The 14,389-nt window shown below is 40.8% G+C and overlaps 1 protein-coding gene across 1 annotated transcript; it reads right to left on the reverse strand.

The window, feature by feature from the left end:
• Positions 1-13,589: 13,589 nt before the first annotated feature.
• On the reverse strand, positions 13,590-14,168 carry LOC138353364 (uncharacterized). Its single transcript, XM_069306363.1, has one exon. The coding sequence runs from the start codon at positions 14,166-14,168 to the stop codon at positions 13,590-13,592; it is 579 nt and encodes a 192-aa protein (XP_069162464.1).
• Positions 14,169-14,389: the final 221 nt, after the last annotated feature.

Consider the following 14,389-nt stretch of genomic DNA (forward strand, 5'->3'; position numbering starts at 1 on the left):
GATTCCCGAGCGCTTTCAACTTAGCCGCGAGACCCCTCTGGTGTGTGTACTCATCTAGTTATACTCACCTAAATGTGCTTGCGAGGGCTGAGCTCTAGCTCTTTGGTACCGTCTCTCAACTGTCAATCAACTGGTGCACAGATTCCTGAGCCTACTGGGCTCTATCATATCTACATTTGAAACTGTGTATGGAGTCAGCCTCCACCACATCACTGCCTAATGAATTCCACTTGTTAACTATTCTGACACTGAAAAAGTTCTTTCTAACGTCCCTGTGGCTCATTTGGGTACTCAATTTCCACCTGTGCCCCCTTGTTCGCGTACCACCCGTGTTAAACACTTTATCTTTAACATGGGTGGTAGGCAAACAAGGGAACACAGGTGAAACTGAGTACGTGTGTGTGTGTGTGTGTGTGTGTGTGTGTGTGTGTGTGTGTGTGTGTGTGTGTGTGTGTGTGTGTGTGTGTGTGTGGGTGCGTGGGTGTGTGAGAGAGACTGTGTGACTGTGTTTGTCTTATTTGACGATTAATTTTCGAGGAAGGGAATTGTAAAATTTATTTAATTATTATATTTTATTAGGATTCTTGTTAGTATTTGTTTAATTATTTGTATTATAATTTTAGTAATAACAATCAAAGTAATAATAATAATAGTAATCATAATATAATAATAATTATTATTATTATTAAATATTATTTTAATTGTTATTATTATTAATTATATTAAGAATTGACGACACAGGTTTTTCAAAGTAGTTCTGTAATTCAACAGCTCTCCGATTTAAATCAAATAAGAAATGAATAAGTTTCACTAGAATACACATGAAATAAATTTTAAGTGTCCCATAGCAAAATGGAACTTAGACTTGATATGAGAGGTCTCCACATTGGATTTCCCACCATACCGAGGCCACCTGCCTGAGAGCGACTGCAGTCTCCGCACCTGCTGCATTGTCATCATCCATGCTTGTTGATACGTGGAATTGTGTAGCAAGTCCGTCCCAGGGACTTGGAGGCCTGGTCGACGACCGGGCCGCGGGGACGCTAAGCCCCGGAAGCACCTCAAGGTAACCAGCCCTCGATCGACTCCCGAACAGCTCTTTCAATAAGATTTGCTTGTAATTTATGCAAAATTAATATTGAACTGTTTTCCCCGAATACCTATAGGGTTTCCACCAAGGCTGTTCTCTCTGAAACGACTGTATAGGCAAGACAATTCACAGACGATGGGTAGGGTAAGGCGAGGCTCTTGTTCTTCAAGGCTGTCCACACTTGGGCCTCGCGAGAAGAGAAGAGGATAATATTCGACTGTTGCTTCCTCTCATTAGCTGACGTAAGCTGGTCAGTGGACCTGATCCTTTCAATGAAGCTAAACTCTTCAGTTAACCTGAGTTTATGCCTGGAAATTGGAAGTATTTACTTCATTCTAGCTAATATAATCGCAATAAAATCGTAAAATGATTTATCCTATATATGTTTAGCTTCCTCCAAACCTACAGACTGTTGTGAAGATTAATTGTTGCCATTATAGATTTATATATATCAAGAAATTAACACATGATAAATAATCTGGAAATATTTAATCACAAAGAAAAAATAAAACGAGAAATGACATGAACGCTTTCGTGTTAATCAAGATATTGCAGACGGATTTAGACAGCTTTGAACGTTCCTCGTATGTCCCCTCCACCCTCTAAGGTGACCATTACTTCCAACTCCATTAGGTACATTAATCTTTAGCAGTAACGTAGCTTTAAAGAGGTTTGACTCATCTCAGGAGTAGTTAGGGAACACAAAATGAAAGCCAAATATATATATATATATATATATATATATATATATATATATATATATATATATATATATATATATATATATATATATATATATATATATATATGCGCGTTACGTGTTATTCTTTGGCAATGTTAATTGTCATTTGTATCGTCCGTGAGAACAGCTTGAGCTGCGGTTTGCGTCTTCGTGAGGATGAACAAGGGTGCTAGGATACTGCCTGAGGATGGACAAGGGTGCTAGGATACTGCCTGAGGATGGACAAGGGTGCTAGGATACTGCCTGAGGATGGACAAGGGTGCTAGGATACTGCCTGAGGATGGACAAGGGTGCTAGGATACTGCCTGAGGATGGACAAGGGTGCTAGGATGCTGCCTTCTGGATGTTTGGTTTCTCTTAAAGTTGTACTGAAATTTGCTCAGTTTTCTGTCATTCTTTGTGATCTCCTTAAATGTTAAAAATGTTAATATTCCCCGCCTTATGTAGAATTCATATTAACCTGATACTAAGCACCAATTATTATTAATATGGTCACAGCTTTAAAATGCATTAACAAAATTAAGGTATGTATTTATATTTCATATAATTATATACTGTCCATTTGTGAGGTAGAATGGTGTAATGAGTGAAAACATGAGGGTTATAACGAAATGACAAGTGAACAAATTATTGAGAAAAAATAAGAACGTAAGAACAGGCAAAGGTTAGTGTTGCCATATTTAATGTTTTATGGTAGAACAAGCGATAAGAATGACAACCAGATGGTAATGGGAAGATTCTTGTCTTATCATTAAAGGCAAGAGTCCGCTGTTGCTGGTGAGAGTAGTCGCGGTGCCATCATATACATTATTAGACAGAAGGACTTGCTCGTCACATTCTAACACGTCACACGCATTTTTCGCACTCAACTTCTATGATATACTCGGGCCTTTTTATCTACGTTCTTCTTATATAAAAGAAGTATGTTACCTCTCCTTTACATTATGTTTTTATGTTTGTTCTCCATATACACCTTGGACTGTTCATTTGATATTGTTGTTTGTCCTGATTTTTCACTCTCTTACTACGCAACATGTTCACATTAGTGCATAATGGGTGGAATAATCCTTCGTTCATCAAATCTTATAGGTTCACTCCTTGCTATCTCTATGATTGTTGTTATTATTTTTGTCCAGCTACCAACTCTAGCTCCCTCTTGCCAACTCAACATCCTGCCCACTATCCTTCTCTTCTCCCTTTTTAGGCACTTTTCCCTCTTCCCGCCTCACCATCTTACCCACTCTCTCCACATCAGTCCTACACATCACCCCCTCTCCTCATCATCATTCCCTCTCTCCACCTCCTCTCATCTATTCTTCTACCACTTCCTCTACTTCGATCGTGTGGTTCCGTTTGTAAGCAAATCCACATTCAATTGCTTCCCTCCTCGACACTTGCATATAATTACTCTTATAAACTTTAATCTATGCTCAGATTGGATTTCAAAATAATAAACCATTATTTTCCCTTATATTTTCACCTTGTGGAAATTCCATCTCCCGAAACAGATTTAAAGCTAAATATTTTATTATTTTTTCTTCATATTACGCTATTATAATGCAGAATAACACGGCGAGTCTGTCAGCAATGTCTGTGGCAGGTAAAAAAAAATCACACGGTTAATGTCTGCCCGGACCTCCCCCCTGGACGTGCTCTCTCTCTCTAGTCTTGTATTTATAAATTAGTTCACGTGAGAGGGAGGGAATTACTGGCTGTTGGTTACATGGTATTAAAGTCTGTTTCCTTTCCTGAAGACCACAATATCACTCATTTTCACGGGGTCTATATTCCGTATTTAAAAGACAATCCAGCTGTTGGTCTTGTCATGTGGGACATGTACAATGTCTGTAGCCCACCAGTAAGAAACTCCTTAGTCAATTGCTTTTATATTAATATCTCTAAAATCTCCTATGCCAGGTAAGTATGACGGGCTCACCATAGCCCATGCTGCTTGGATCCTTATGTTCCGAGTAGCTGAATGTAAAACCAACTTTAAGAGATTGAATAATTGTTTCAAGGTCTCTGGTGTCAACTTGTCCACAAGAGTGACCTGACCTTCGTGCCCACGAGAGGCAAAAGTCTCACTGTTGAGTATAATGTGAGTGACATTTGCAGGGGGTCACATGGCAGACGTGTAAACCAGTCGTGTTTACTCGCTCTAAATATATATATATATGTATATATATTTAGGGTGATATTATATATAAATATATATTTTTATATGTATATTATATACATATAATAATATGTATATTTATTCGTTCACAGTGAACTTGGGCTCCGATTTTGAGCTAAAGTACTAAAGGCAAAATTTTGTGAGAATTCAGTGAAATAAAAAAATGCTCTTTCAAATGCATGGATAAAAAAATTACTTTTTGTGATATATATATATAAGAAATTTAGTTCCATTCACATTTTCATTAAATGTACTTTTGACATGCTGATTTGTAATAATAGGCTAAAAAAGGTGCATATTTCAATAGGTCAATGTTACCTCTTTTACTGCATATATAGCTACTTCCTGTTATAAGGATAATTTGTGAATTTATCCCCCAAGAGCCAATAATTGAGGATAATTATTTAACAATCTCCCTTTACTTCTTGCACACACCTTCACCCCCTAAACAAAAACAATACATATTTAACAATATAACCATCTCTTGTCTTATTGTTATGTATTTAAAGTTTAATATGAATTAAAAAACGGGGGAGGTGACGGCTTCCTGTTTTCGTTTAGGGCAATAATACAGGTGGCTCCAAGGTAAATTCAGGTAAAAACATTAACAACTCAGTACATCTCTCAAGACGTAATAAAAAAGGTGCCAGAAACGTAGCTATACACGTCTGCCCCCCTTCCCTCCCCCCCCCCCCCCCCCAAAAAAAAAAAAAGGTCATAAACACACAACCATTCTGAACTCTCCTTCCCCAAGGACACACAACGTTACACGAGTGAAATATCGGATGGGCAACGTTGAGGCGATAGGGTCTGCCATCAGACATTAGCGTGGGGGATGAGGGCTAGCCCATCAGGTATAATGGAGTGGATGGATGCCTGTGTGATACCTCCGGAGTGTCGCGCTCTAGTGTGCCTTGTTGGGGTGCTGAGGAGGGGAAGAGTGGGGAAGGCACCGGTGGCTTGGGAATGGGGGAGATGGGGGGAAGAGGGAAGTGGATACAGCAGCGCTCTCCCTGCCTGAGTAATCAAATAGAGTAGGCGAAGGTAGTTAGGTGGCGTGAGGAAGAGAAGGGTAAGGTGTGAGCGAGCAAGAGAGAGAAAGAGAGAGAGAGAGAGAGAGAGAGAGAGAGAGAGAGAGAGAGAGAGAGAGAGAGAGAGAGAGAGAGAGAGAGAGAGAGAGAGAGAGAGAGAGAGGCTAGGAAAGAAAGAGGGAAACTAAAGGCAAGGTTTATCAGGAGAAATTTCAAAACCAGGAGAAAGTACTAAGCCATTACGGTTATATAACATTTGGGTAAACTATTAGGGATAAGGATTTGGGATAGAACGGAGGAAAGAACTGGTGCCCAACCACTTGGACGGTCCTGGATTGAATGCGGACATGCAAGCATTCTCATCAACAGTCTAGGCAGTCAGACAAGGCAGACATATAGGGGACTGCCAGAGTGACAGGTAAACACACACACACACACTCTCTCTCTCTCTTCCCTTCTCAAAGATGTTTAGTCACTTCTTTATACACTCGGAATATTTGTGTGTGAAACCAATTCCCAATAATTATTTTCATTGTCTTATCACTGCTAATCCTCAGTCTATATCTCATCAATATATTCGTTTTAGATATGGCATAAACATTGCGTATGTTAGCTGGTTTATTCCATTTATACACAAAAATATTTAACAACCAATTTAACTTTCAAGTAAATATTTAAATATGTAAATATTATATATATATGAAATTGCTGACTGTTAGACCTTCATAAATAGAATCAGCAGTTTTTTCCCTTTTATTTGTTATGTTGTTTTCAATGAATCAAACTTATTAAGTCGGCTCAAGCTCTTGGGCCCGGGTACGATTCCAAGGCAAGAAATTAGTTGATTCTTGTAAGATGCCACATTGGAGAGAGGTGGTCGTTGGTCCAATGACCGACCCTGTCCAGTATGTAGCACCTCCCAGCACGACCCTCACAGCCCCCTCAGCACGACCCCTCATAGCTCTCTCAATACGACCCCTCACAGCCCCCTCAGCACGACCCCTCACAGCCCTCTCAGTACGACCCACCTCACAGCCCCCTCAAACACGACTCCCCCCCCCCCCTCCACCAAGAGATGTCCTAGTTATAAAGACCACACAAAAACTAAAACGGGGATACAAATGAAAATCATTTGCAATTGCTAAAATTTATTTAGCATCACCAGATCACCACCGACTATATGTAAACAGAATAAAATGCGATAAAAGCAATATGAGCTTAGTAAACTATATGAGAATATATAGATAAAATACCCCACGCCCATACACACGGGAAAAGGAATGATTGTGTGGACGTTTCGATCAGTCCAGGAACATAGTCACATCGTGATCACTTCACAAGGAATTCCTTGACGGACCTCAACGGCGTCCTCGACGGACCACAAAGACGTCCTCGACGAACCTCAACGACGTCACGGGCACTTTTCATATATGTGGGTTGGGTTTGTTTCAGCCACGACACTAATTTAATCTCTGTATATAGATAAATATATTCATGCATTGGTAGAAATTTAAGAAAGCTGTTCTGGAACACAAAGTTAAGGAAAATAATTAACGAAAAGCGTTAAAGACAGTGTGGATGTATTACACGGGAGAGAGGGATAAGGGAACAGAGAGCTGGGAAATGACAAGGAGCTGGAATATGAGGACAAGGAGCTGGAATATGAGGACAAGGAGCTGGAATATGAGGACAAGGAGCTGGAATATGAGGACAAGGAGCTGGAATATGAGGACAAGGAGCTGCAATATGAGGACAAGGATCTTGGATGTGACGACGGAGTGAATCAACTAAGCCCAACAATCAATTGGACCATCAAAGATCGAACGCCGAACCTAGAATAAGCAAAGCCGTCGACACACCAAGGTTAAAATAAGGTAAAGATAAATTATGAAGAGAGAGAGTACCAAGCCAGTATGACCATACAGCACTTGCAAGGAATAAAGATAAAGCGCCGAGAGCTGGGTTTTGAAGGCGGAGTGAAGAAACTGTGCCCAACCACTTAGATCATCCTGGATCTCTCACCCACACTACGGAAAGTGACGCTGAGTGTGAGAAGCCGGTGGAGGTACCACAAAGTACCTCCACCGGCTTTGGTACCACAAGGTACCAAATTGTCGAGTAAACAGGCAAGGATTTAGATATTTAGGAGACACAGACTCGCCACAACTATTAATTAAGAATGTTTACCAATTATCCCTTGTTTTCTTAGCTTAATTTTCATCCAGCTTAATTAGAACGCTGTCTTCTGGCAACAGCAGCACCTTAAGCGTAATTTAAACCCGTACATCAGTTTCGTCGTTTACGGTTTAATACATTAAATAAGACTCAGAGGCTTAAATAAGACTTACTGTTTGACGTAGATTAATAACATAAATTCCCCAAAGTAAACTTAAGTTGAATCTTTTTTCCTTCGATCTAAAAAGATAATTGTACTATATGAATATATAACAAAAAAATTACAGATAAAAATTTCATATTACTGAATCAAGAGCTGCTAGTTATTGAACGAACAAAAAAAATGTGTTATCTCGTAAGTCTCAATGATTGGTGGGTGAGTTTCCCAGGAGTTTTGTAACTTCGAGGACTCAAGATGCTTTGACACCCAATTAATGGAGAGTATTATGCAGCCTTTTACTCATTCACAGGAACGTTCTTGAGAGAGAATTGTTTAGAGTTTGCATCATGAACACCAAGATCTAAAACCAACGATGATAATAATACATTGTACACACAAAATATATATATATATATATATATATATATATATATATATATATATATATATATATATACTTTTTTGTGTAATGGTATTTTAAAAGAAAGTTAGATAAATATACACAAATACCAAAAGAATAGGAGTGGTAGGAGAAGCAAATATCAAAGTGTTCAGTGAGGATCCACAAGGTCTTCTCTGAGTACTCTTTATTTTCTTCTCCGACGCTATGGTTCCCTACACTTGCACCAGAGGTGGTACCCCTCCTATATATATATATTATATATATATATATATATATATATATATATATATATATATATATATATATATATATATATATATACATACATACATACATACATACATACATACATACATACTGCTGACTATTATATGTATTGTCTTAAGAAGAGGTTGGGTTGTTAAAAGCAGCAAATCCGTAAACAGAGTAATTATATGAACCATCCTGATACGGAATAGTTCCCCGTGCAAGAGATGAGAAAAACAGGTAGCAAGGTCCCGCGGGCTTAGCACTAAAGTGTTGATGAAAATAGCTCCAGCCGGGTCAAAACATTCTCATTATTTACCCCCGAACGTCGCAGACGCGAAATTAAGCTATTAAACCTTTATCTCGACCCCGTGTAAGGGAATAACACCACAAAATATATTAAATAACACGTCCATAAAGACATAGCACACCTACCCGTAAAGTAATGAATAGCAGCACCTTATGGGAATAGCACTTGCCTAAGTCTTGAACCTTGAACGCATGGGTAAGGTAAGGTAGGATTAGTATCAGGTTGAAAGCGCTTATTCAGCATGAATATAATACACTTGGAAGGTATATGAGAACTGGAGTATGGGATATGTGGCTAGGGTGAAGTAATGCTGCTCAAGTGCATGGACCATTGGGGGGAAAACGCTGACAAGTATGGAAAGGCGTCACTCTACCAACCAACTGAAGTCGACAGATCAATAAATGTGCATCACCATTGTATTATAATATCGAGAGAATGGGCTGGACGGTAGAGCGACGGTATCGCTTCATGCAGGTTGGCGTTTATTCTCCGACCGTCCAAGCGTTTGGGCACCATTCCTCCCCCCCCCCCTCCCCGTCCCATCCCAAACCCTTATCATGACCCCTTTCAAGTGCTATATTTTCGTAATGGCTTGGCGCTTTCCAGCAGATAATTACCTCTTTTATCCGGTTACAATGACATGGTACCACTGGTACAAGTGTTCAGGCGTCACCACTGGCATAGTACCAGTGTATTAACCTATCCAAATGTCTAGTACCACTAGTATCACATGTCCCCTTCAGATACGGGGCGACTGTCCTCTATGGCATCATTCTACACGTGTTAAAGCATCTAGTAGAGTTTATTTAGTTTCTAAGGATGTGATTTTTGTTTTTAAATATGAAATTTTTATGCGTAAAATATGACGCGAAAATTTGGCGCAGAACGGGACTCTTACGCCACTTCCTGGGTTCCATCTCTTGACGTTTTCCAGCCAAAGAGGACAGGTTACGTAATGGTGTCAATAGACAAAGAAATCACAATTGCGTGATGCATCAAATTTGACCATGTCGTAGCTCAGTCGATTAAGGCACCGTCTGGGGTGCTCTCGGACGCATGTTCGAATCCTCGTCACGGCCCTTGTGGATTTGTTTACGTAATGGTGTGTTATGATAGGTAGAGAGGTTAAATATCAGCCAATCAGCTTGGATTCTGATGAGGTTGCAAGCCCCTAAGTACTGTATTGGCTTTAGAGAGCTCACTTGATGCTCCTGCTTGGGATAAAACAGGAACACACTCATATTTACCAGCTCATCTGCCATCCACCATCTTTATCACTGTACTCGTTATCCACCATCCCGGTGGCAAAATCCGGATCTTCCCCTTAGGCCACACCTACAGCACACCACCCAGACCACATCTTATAACGTACAAGCCACCCCTTATACCAGCCAGATAGCACCTAATTCCAGCCATGCCACCCCTTATGATATGTACCCTCCCCACGCCCTCCACCATCGCTCCACCGACACCTTACACCTTTAGAACTACTTGCCGCACCATCATCTGAATTCCTAGTTTCCTGCAGCGTGTTGGTGCGGGCGTTACCGTGCTATAACCCAGGTCCAGAGAGCCTTGTTAGGCCAGGTAAACAGTACGGGTTGTGTAGCATAATAATTTAGCCTGTCTCCACCTCCCAAGAGACTAGCAGAAGGCACGCATCATGAATTTCGCTTGTGATGCTTGGGCTCAAGGCCGAGCCACTCACGTGATGTCTGTCTCTATACGTTTCTCACTGTCCTCCTCTGTCTCTCTCTCTCTCTCTCTGTCTCTCTCTCTCTCTGTCTCTCTCTCTCTCTCTCTCCCGTTCTTCCTTCACGTGTTAATAATAGATAGGGGTTAATCCTCTCGGGCAACACGGCTAACAGGTACAACACAGACTCTATGAATAAATACAACAAGGAGGGTGTTGGGTTCTCAGAGCTGGCCGTGGAGACGGACCTGGAGGAGCAGCAACAGTACAAGGAGGAGACGGGAGAAGGAAGACGAGCAGGAGAAGGGAGAATCAGGACTAGGAGAGGGGCGAAGCAGGACGAGGAACAAAAGGGAGAAGAAGCAGGTTGAGGAATCAGTTCGAGGAAGAAGAAGGTAGAGGAGAAAATGACGAAAAACGACCAGAAGACGCCGCTTGAGAAGCAGCCGATGTTGAAGCACATATAGATTAAGGGGAGGTTATCTTGAGGTTATCTTGAGATGATTTCGGGGCTTTAGTGTCCCCGCGGCCCGGTCCTCGACCAGGCCTCCACCCCCAGGAAGCAGCCCGTGACAGCTGACTAACACCCAGGTACCTATTTTACTGCTAGGTAACAGGGGCATAGGGTGAAAGAAACTCTGCCCATTTGTTGCTCGCCGGCGCCCGGGATCGAACCCGGGACCACAGGATCACAAGTCCAGCGTGCTGTCCGCTCGGCCGACCGGCTCCCTCGCTCGGCCGACCGGCTCCCCGACCGGAGAAGCAAAACAAGAGAAAAAAAGAGAAGGAAAAGAGCAAAAAGAAGCGACTGAAAAGAAGCAAGACGAGGAGGAAGACCAAGAGAAAAAGTAGGAAAAGGAGGAGAAGGAGCAGCGAGAATAATGTTAGGAGAAAAATTAAAAAAACAACAGGCAAAAAGAGGGAGAAAAATAAAATTTTAATAAAATAAATTTTGTAAAAAAATATGTTGAAATTTATACCAAATGGGAGTCAAAATACTTGGGATGGAAAGTAAAAGTAGAAGGTTGAGAAAGTTAGAGAATTAAGAAAGGGAATGGAGGATGGGAAAAAGTAGGGTAGATTAAGAATCAGGATCAGGGTAGATTAATAAGAAGGAAATGGCTAGATTAAGAAGGAGTAAGAAGGTAGTTTAAGAAGGAGGAAGAGGTTAAATTCGGAAGAATAAAGACCAGGAAAATACAAAAGAAAAGGCTAACACAAAATCTCTATTGAAAGTTAAGAAGAAAATGGAAAGTTACATCATTAAGTCATGGATGAACTAAAGAAAGTGACGGTATTGGATTAATGGTGAGAGTATTGAAGAGCATTGATTCATTGTGACGATATTGATGATATTGAGGGCATTGATTGATTAAGATGGTATTGATGATACTGAGGGGATTGATTAATATTGAGGGGTATTGAAGATACCAAGGGCATTGATGATATAAAGGACATTGATGATAGTGAGAGTATTCAAGATTGCGATAGTACTGATGATAGTGCATTGATTGTGAGAATATTGATGATAGTGATGGCATTGATGAACGTTAGGGAGACTGAGAGTGAAGGCATTGATTGATAGGCAAGGGATTGATGATAGTGAGAGTATTGATGATATTAGGGGCATTGATTGATGGAGAGAACATTGATGATGGATCAGTAATACATTAAAGTGATTATAATAATGATCAGTATTACTAAGATTGTGATAGTGAAGGCGGTGATGATAGGAGATTAAAAGTAGGGGTAGAGACAATGAGAGTGAGAGAGGCGATGAGTGTGATGATGCAAATGAAAGCGAATAGTGATTAAGACAGCAAGATGCTGCTGATTATGAAGAGGGACGATTATTATGAGTGTGTTTCCAATAAATATGACGATGACATCGAGGGCTGTGTTGATAACGAAAGTGATGAATTGAATGGGTTTTTCCCCTCCTCTCAACTCTCTCACTAAAGTGATGACTGCACAGCAGTTGTGGCTGACGTGGTGATGGTTGTAGTGATGAGTACAGTGATTCCTGTGGCAGCGTCTGTAGTGGTTTCAAAGGGGTGGTGAATTCTATTTTATTGGTCCTCGGATGTCCGATGTCTTACTCTGGCCAGAGATTAGGCAATATCTCACCAACAACGCCGAAACTATAGATTTCTGATATTTATTGCAGCAAACCCAGCCGCTGCGAGTTTGACTACTGGAGGGAGGATCTGTCGTGTGTGGTTTATTCTTGCGGTTATTAAATAAGGTCAGCAGGAGGCAGAGGTGGGGGATGGGTGGAGTGGAAGAGACTAGGATGGTGTGAGAGAGGGCAGGAATGAAGGAAAGGAGGTTGGAATGGTATGGGAGAGGAAAAGATAGTCTGAGAGTGGAAGAAATGGTGTACAGGAAGCTATGATGATGAAGGAATGGCAGAGATGATGTGACAGAGACTAGGATGGGGTGAGAGGGGCTTTGATAGTGGGAGAGAGAGGCTGGGAGGGTGCGAGAACGGCTTGGATAGTGTCAATGTAACTGGAATGATGCGGAAGAGATTAGACTGGTGTGGGAGAGATTGTTATGATGTAAGAGAGACTGAGATGATGCGAGAGAATGAATCATATTCTGTTTATTTCAATTATGTCTATTTACACGAAGGTCCGGCAATCGTTTCTATCAGCCTCCTGAAGTAGAGAGGAAGTATCGTAGACTGATTCAACAAGCACTGTTGAATATTAAGGAAGCCCACGTATTGTGGCTTTTCTTACCTGACACAGACGTGCATCCTTGCTGTGGTGTTGGGCTTATCAACCATAGGAGGGTTAATGAGACAACCGCGATAACTTACTGACTTACAAACAGGTATTCGTTTATCTTGAACATAGTATAATGTACATCGATAAGTATTATACATATTTCGATGTTTATATTTCCATGCAACTATTTTCAAAATAAATAGGCAAAAACCTCGCCCGATTCGTTTGATATATAATTAATTTGTCATTAAAATGGTGACATAAATGTCACCCCTACTCCGTTTGATTGATAGATCATTCCACTGGCATTGTAAAGGTGAGGTCAAGCCATCCTAACAAGTTCGGTTGATGGATTAATAATGAAACCTCTGCAATTAAAACGGTTTTGACAGTGGCACCTTATCCCGTTCACAAGCGAAGAACTTTATTAACTCGGCAACAGGTTTGCTCTTCACTCCACACGGAGAACAGCAGACAACGGCAGGAGACGCGAATGCTAGAGGTGACAACAGGAGAACAGAACATAATTGTGGAACATTGTGTTCTGTTCTAAATCATAATGGGTTTTAGAACATGTGGAGTGGTTAACCCCGTTAACCCCGTTAGGTTATTAGACGCCCTTTGTAAGTGTTTTGTCTATTATTTGAATTAACAGAAAGCCGAACAGGAGTAAATGGATTCAAATTGGATTAGTTTAAATTCAGAAAAATCTGAGTAAATAATGATTTATATAGAGGATTGTAGATTCGTGGTAATAAATTCCGGGCAATATAATGCTAGACGACTTGCTGGATTGCTTCAGCCATAGGTCAAACATATATAAGAGTTTGGTTATGAATAAATAGGAGACTCGCTGGAGTAAATAAGAGACTCGCTGGAGTAAATAAGAGACTCGCTGGAGTAAATAAGAGACTCGCTGGAGTAAATAAGAGTCTCGCTGGAGTAAATAAGAGACTCGCTGGAGTAAATAAGAGTCTCGCTGGAGTAAATAGGAGTCTCGCTGGAGTAAATAAGAGACTCGCTGGAGTAAATAAGAGTCTCGCTGGAGTAAATAAGAGACTCGCTGGAGTAAATAAGAGTCTCGCTGGAGTAAATAAGAGACTCGCTGGAGTAAATAAGAGACTCGCTGGAGTAAATAAGAGTCTCGCTGGAGTAAATAAGAGACTCGCTGGAGTAAATAAGAGACTCGCTGGAGTAAATAAGAGACTCGCTGGAGTAAATAAGAGACTCGCTAGAGTAAATAAGAGACTCGCTGGAGTAAATAAGAGTCTCGCTGGAGTAAATAGGAGACTCGCTGGAGTAAATAAGAGACTCGCTAGAGTAAATAAGAGTCTCGCTGGAGTAAATAAGAGACTCGCTGGAGTAAATAGGAGTCTCGCTGGAGTCTTTTCTGTTATTGTATTCTTTCATGTGATCATAATTCCACTTGATGGATCGGTTCTCAGCGGGACACAGTGAGCACCTCGGGACGATAACGACAACCCTTGCTGCCCTTACCAGACACTTTCCCTGTGTCACATGACACATAGCGTGACTAGAATACGTGGGTTGACCTCGCTATACAGTACAAATTGCAAATAATTAGCTGAACAAGATTATGAACGCATTAACTCGCTCGTTATCTTTATTAT

Source organism: Procambarus clarkii, chromosome 57, assembly GCF_040958095.1.
Source record: "Procambarus clarkii isolate CNS0578487 chromosome 57, FALCON_Pclarkii_2.0, whole genome shotgun sequence".
Classification (NCBI taxonomy): Eukaryota; Metazoa; Arthropoda; class Malacostraca; order Decapoda; family Cambaridae; genus Procambarus; species Procambarus clarkii.

Excerpts from the sequence above, each read along its gene's own strand:
- LOC138353364 (XM_069306363.1), bottom strand. The coding sequence starts at position 14,168 with ATGAAAGAATACAATAACAGAAAAGACTCCAGCGAGACTCCTATTTAC.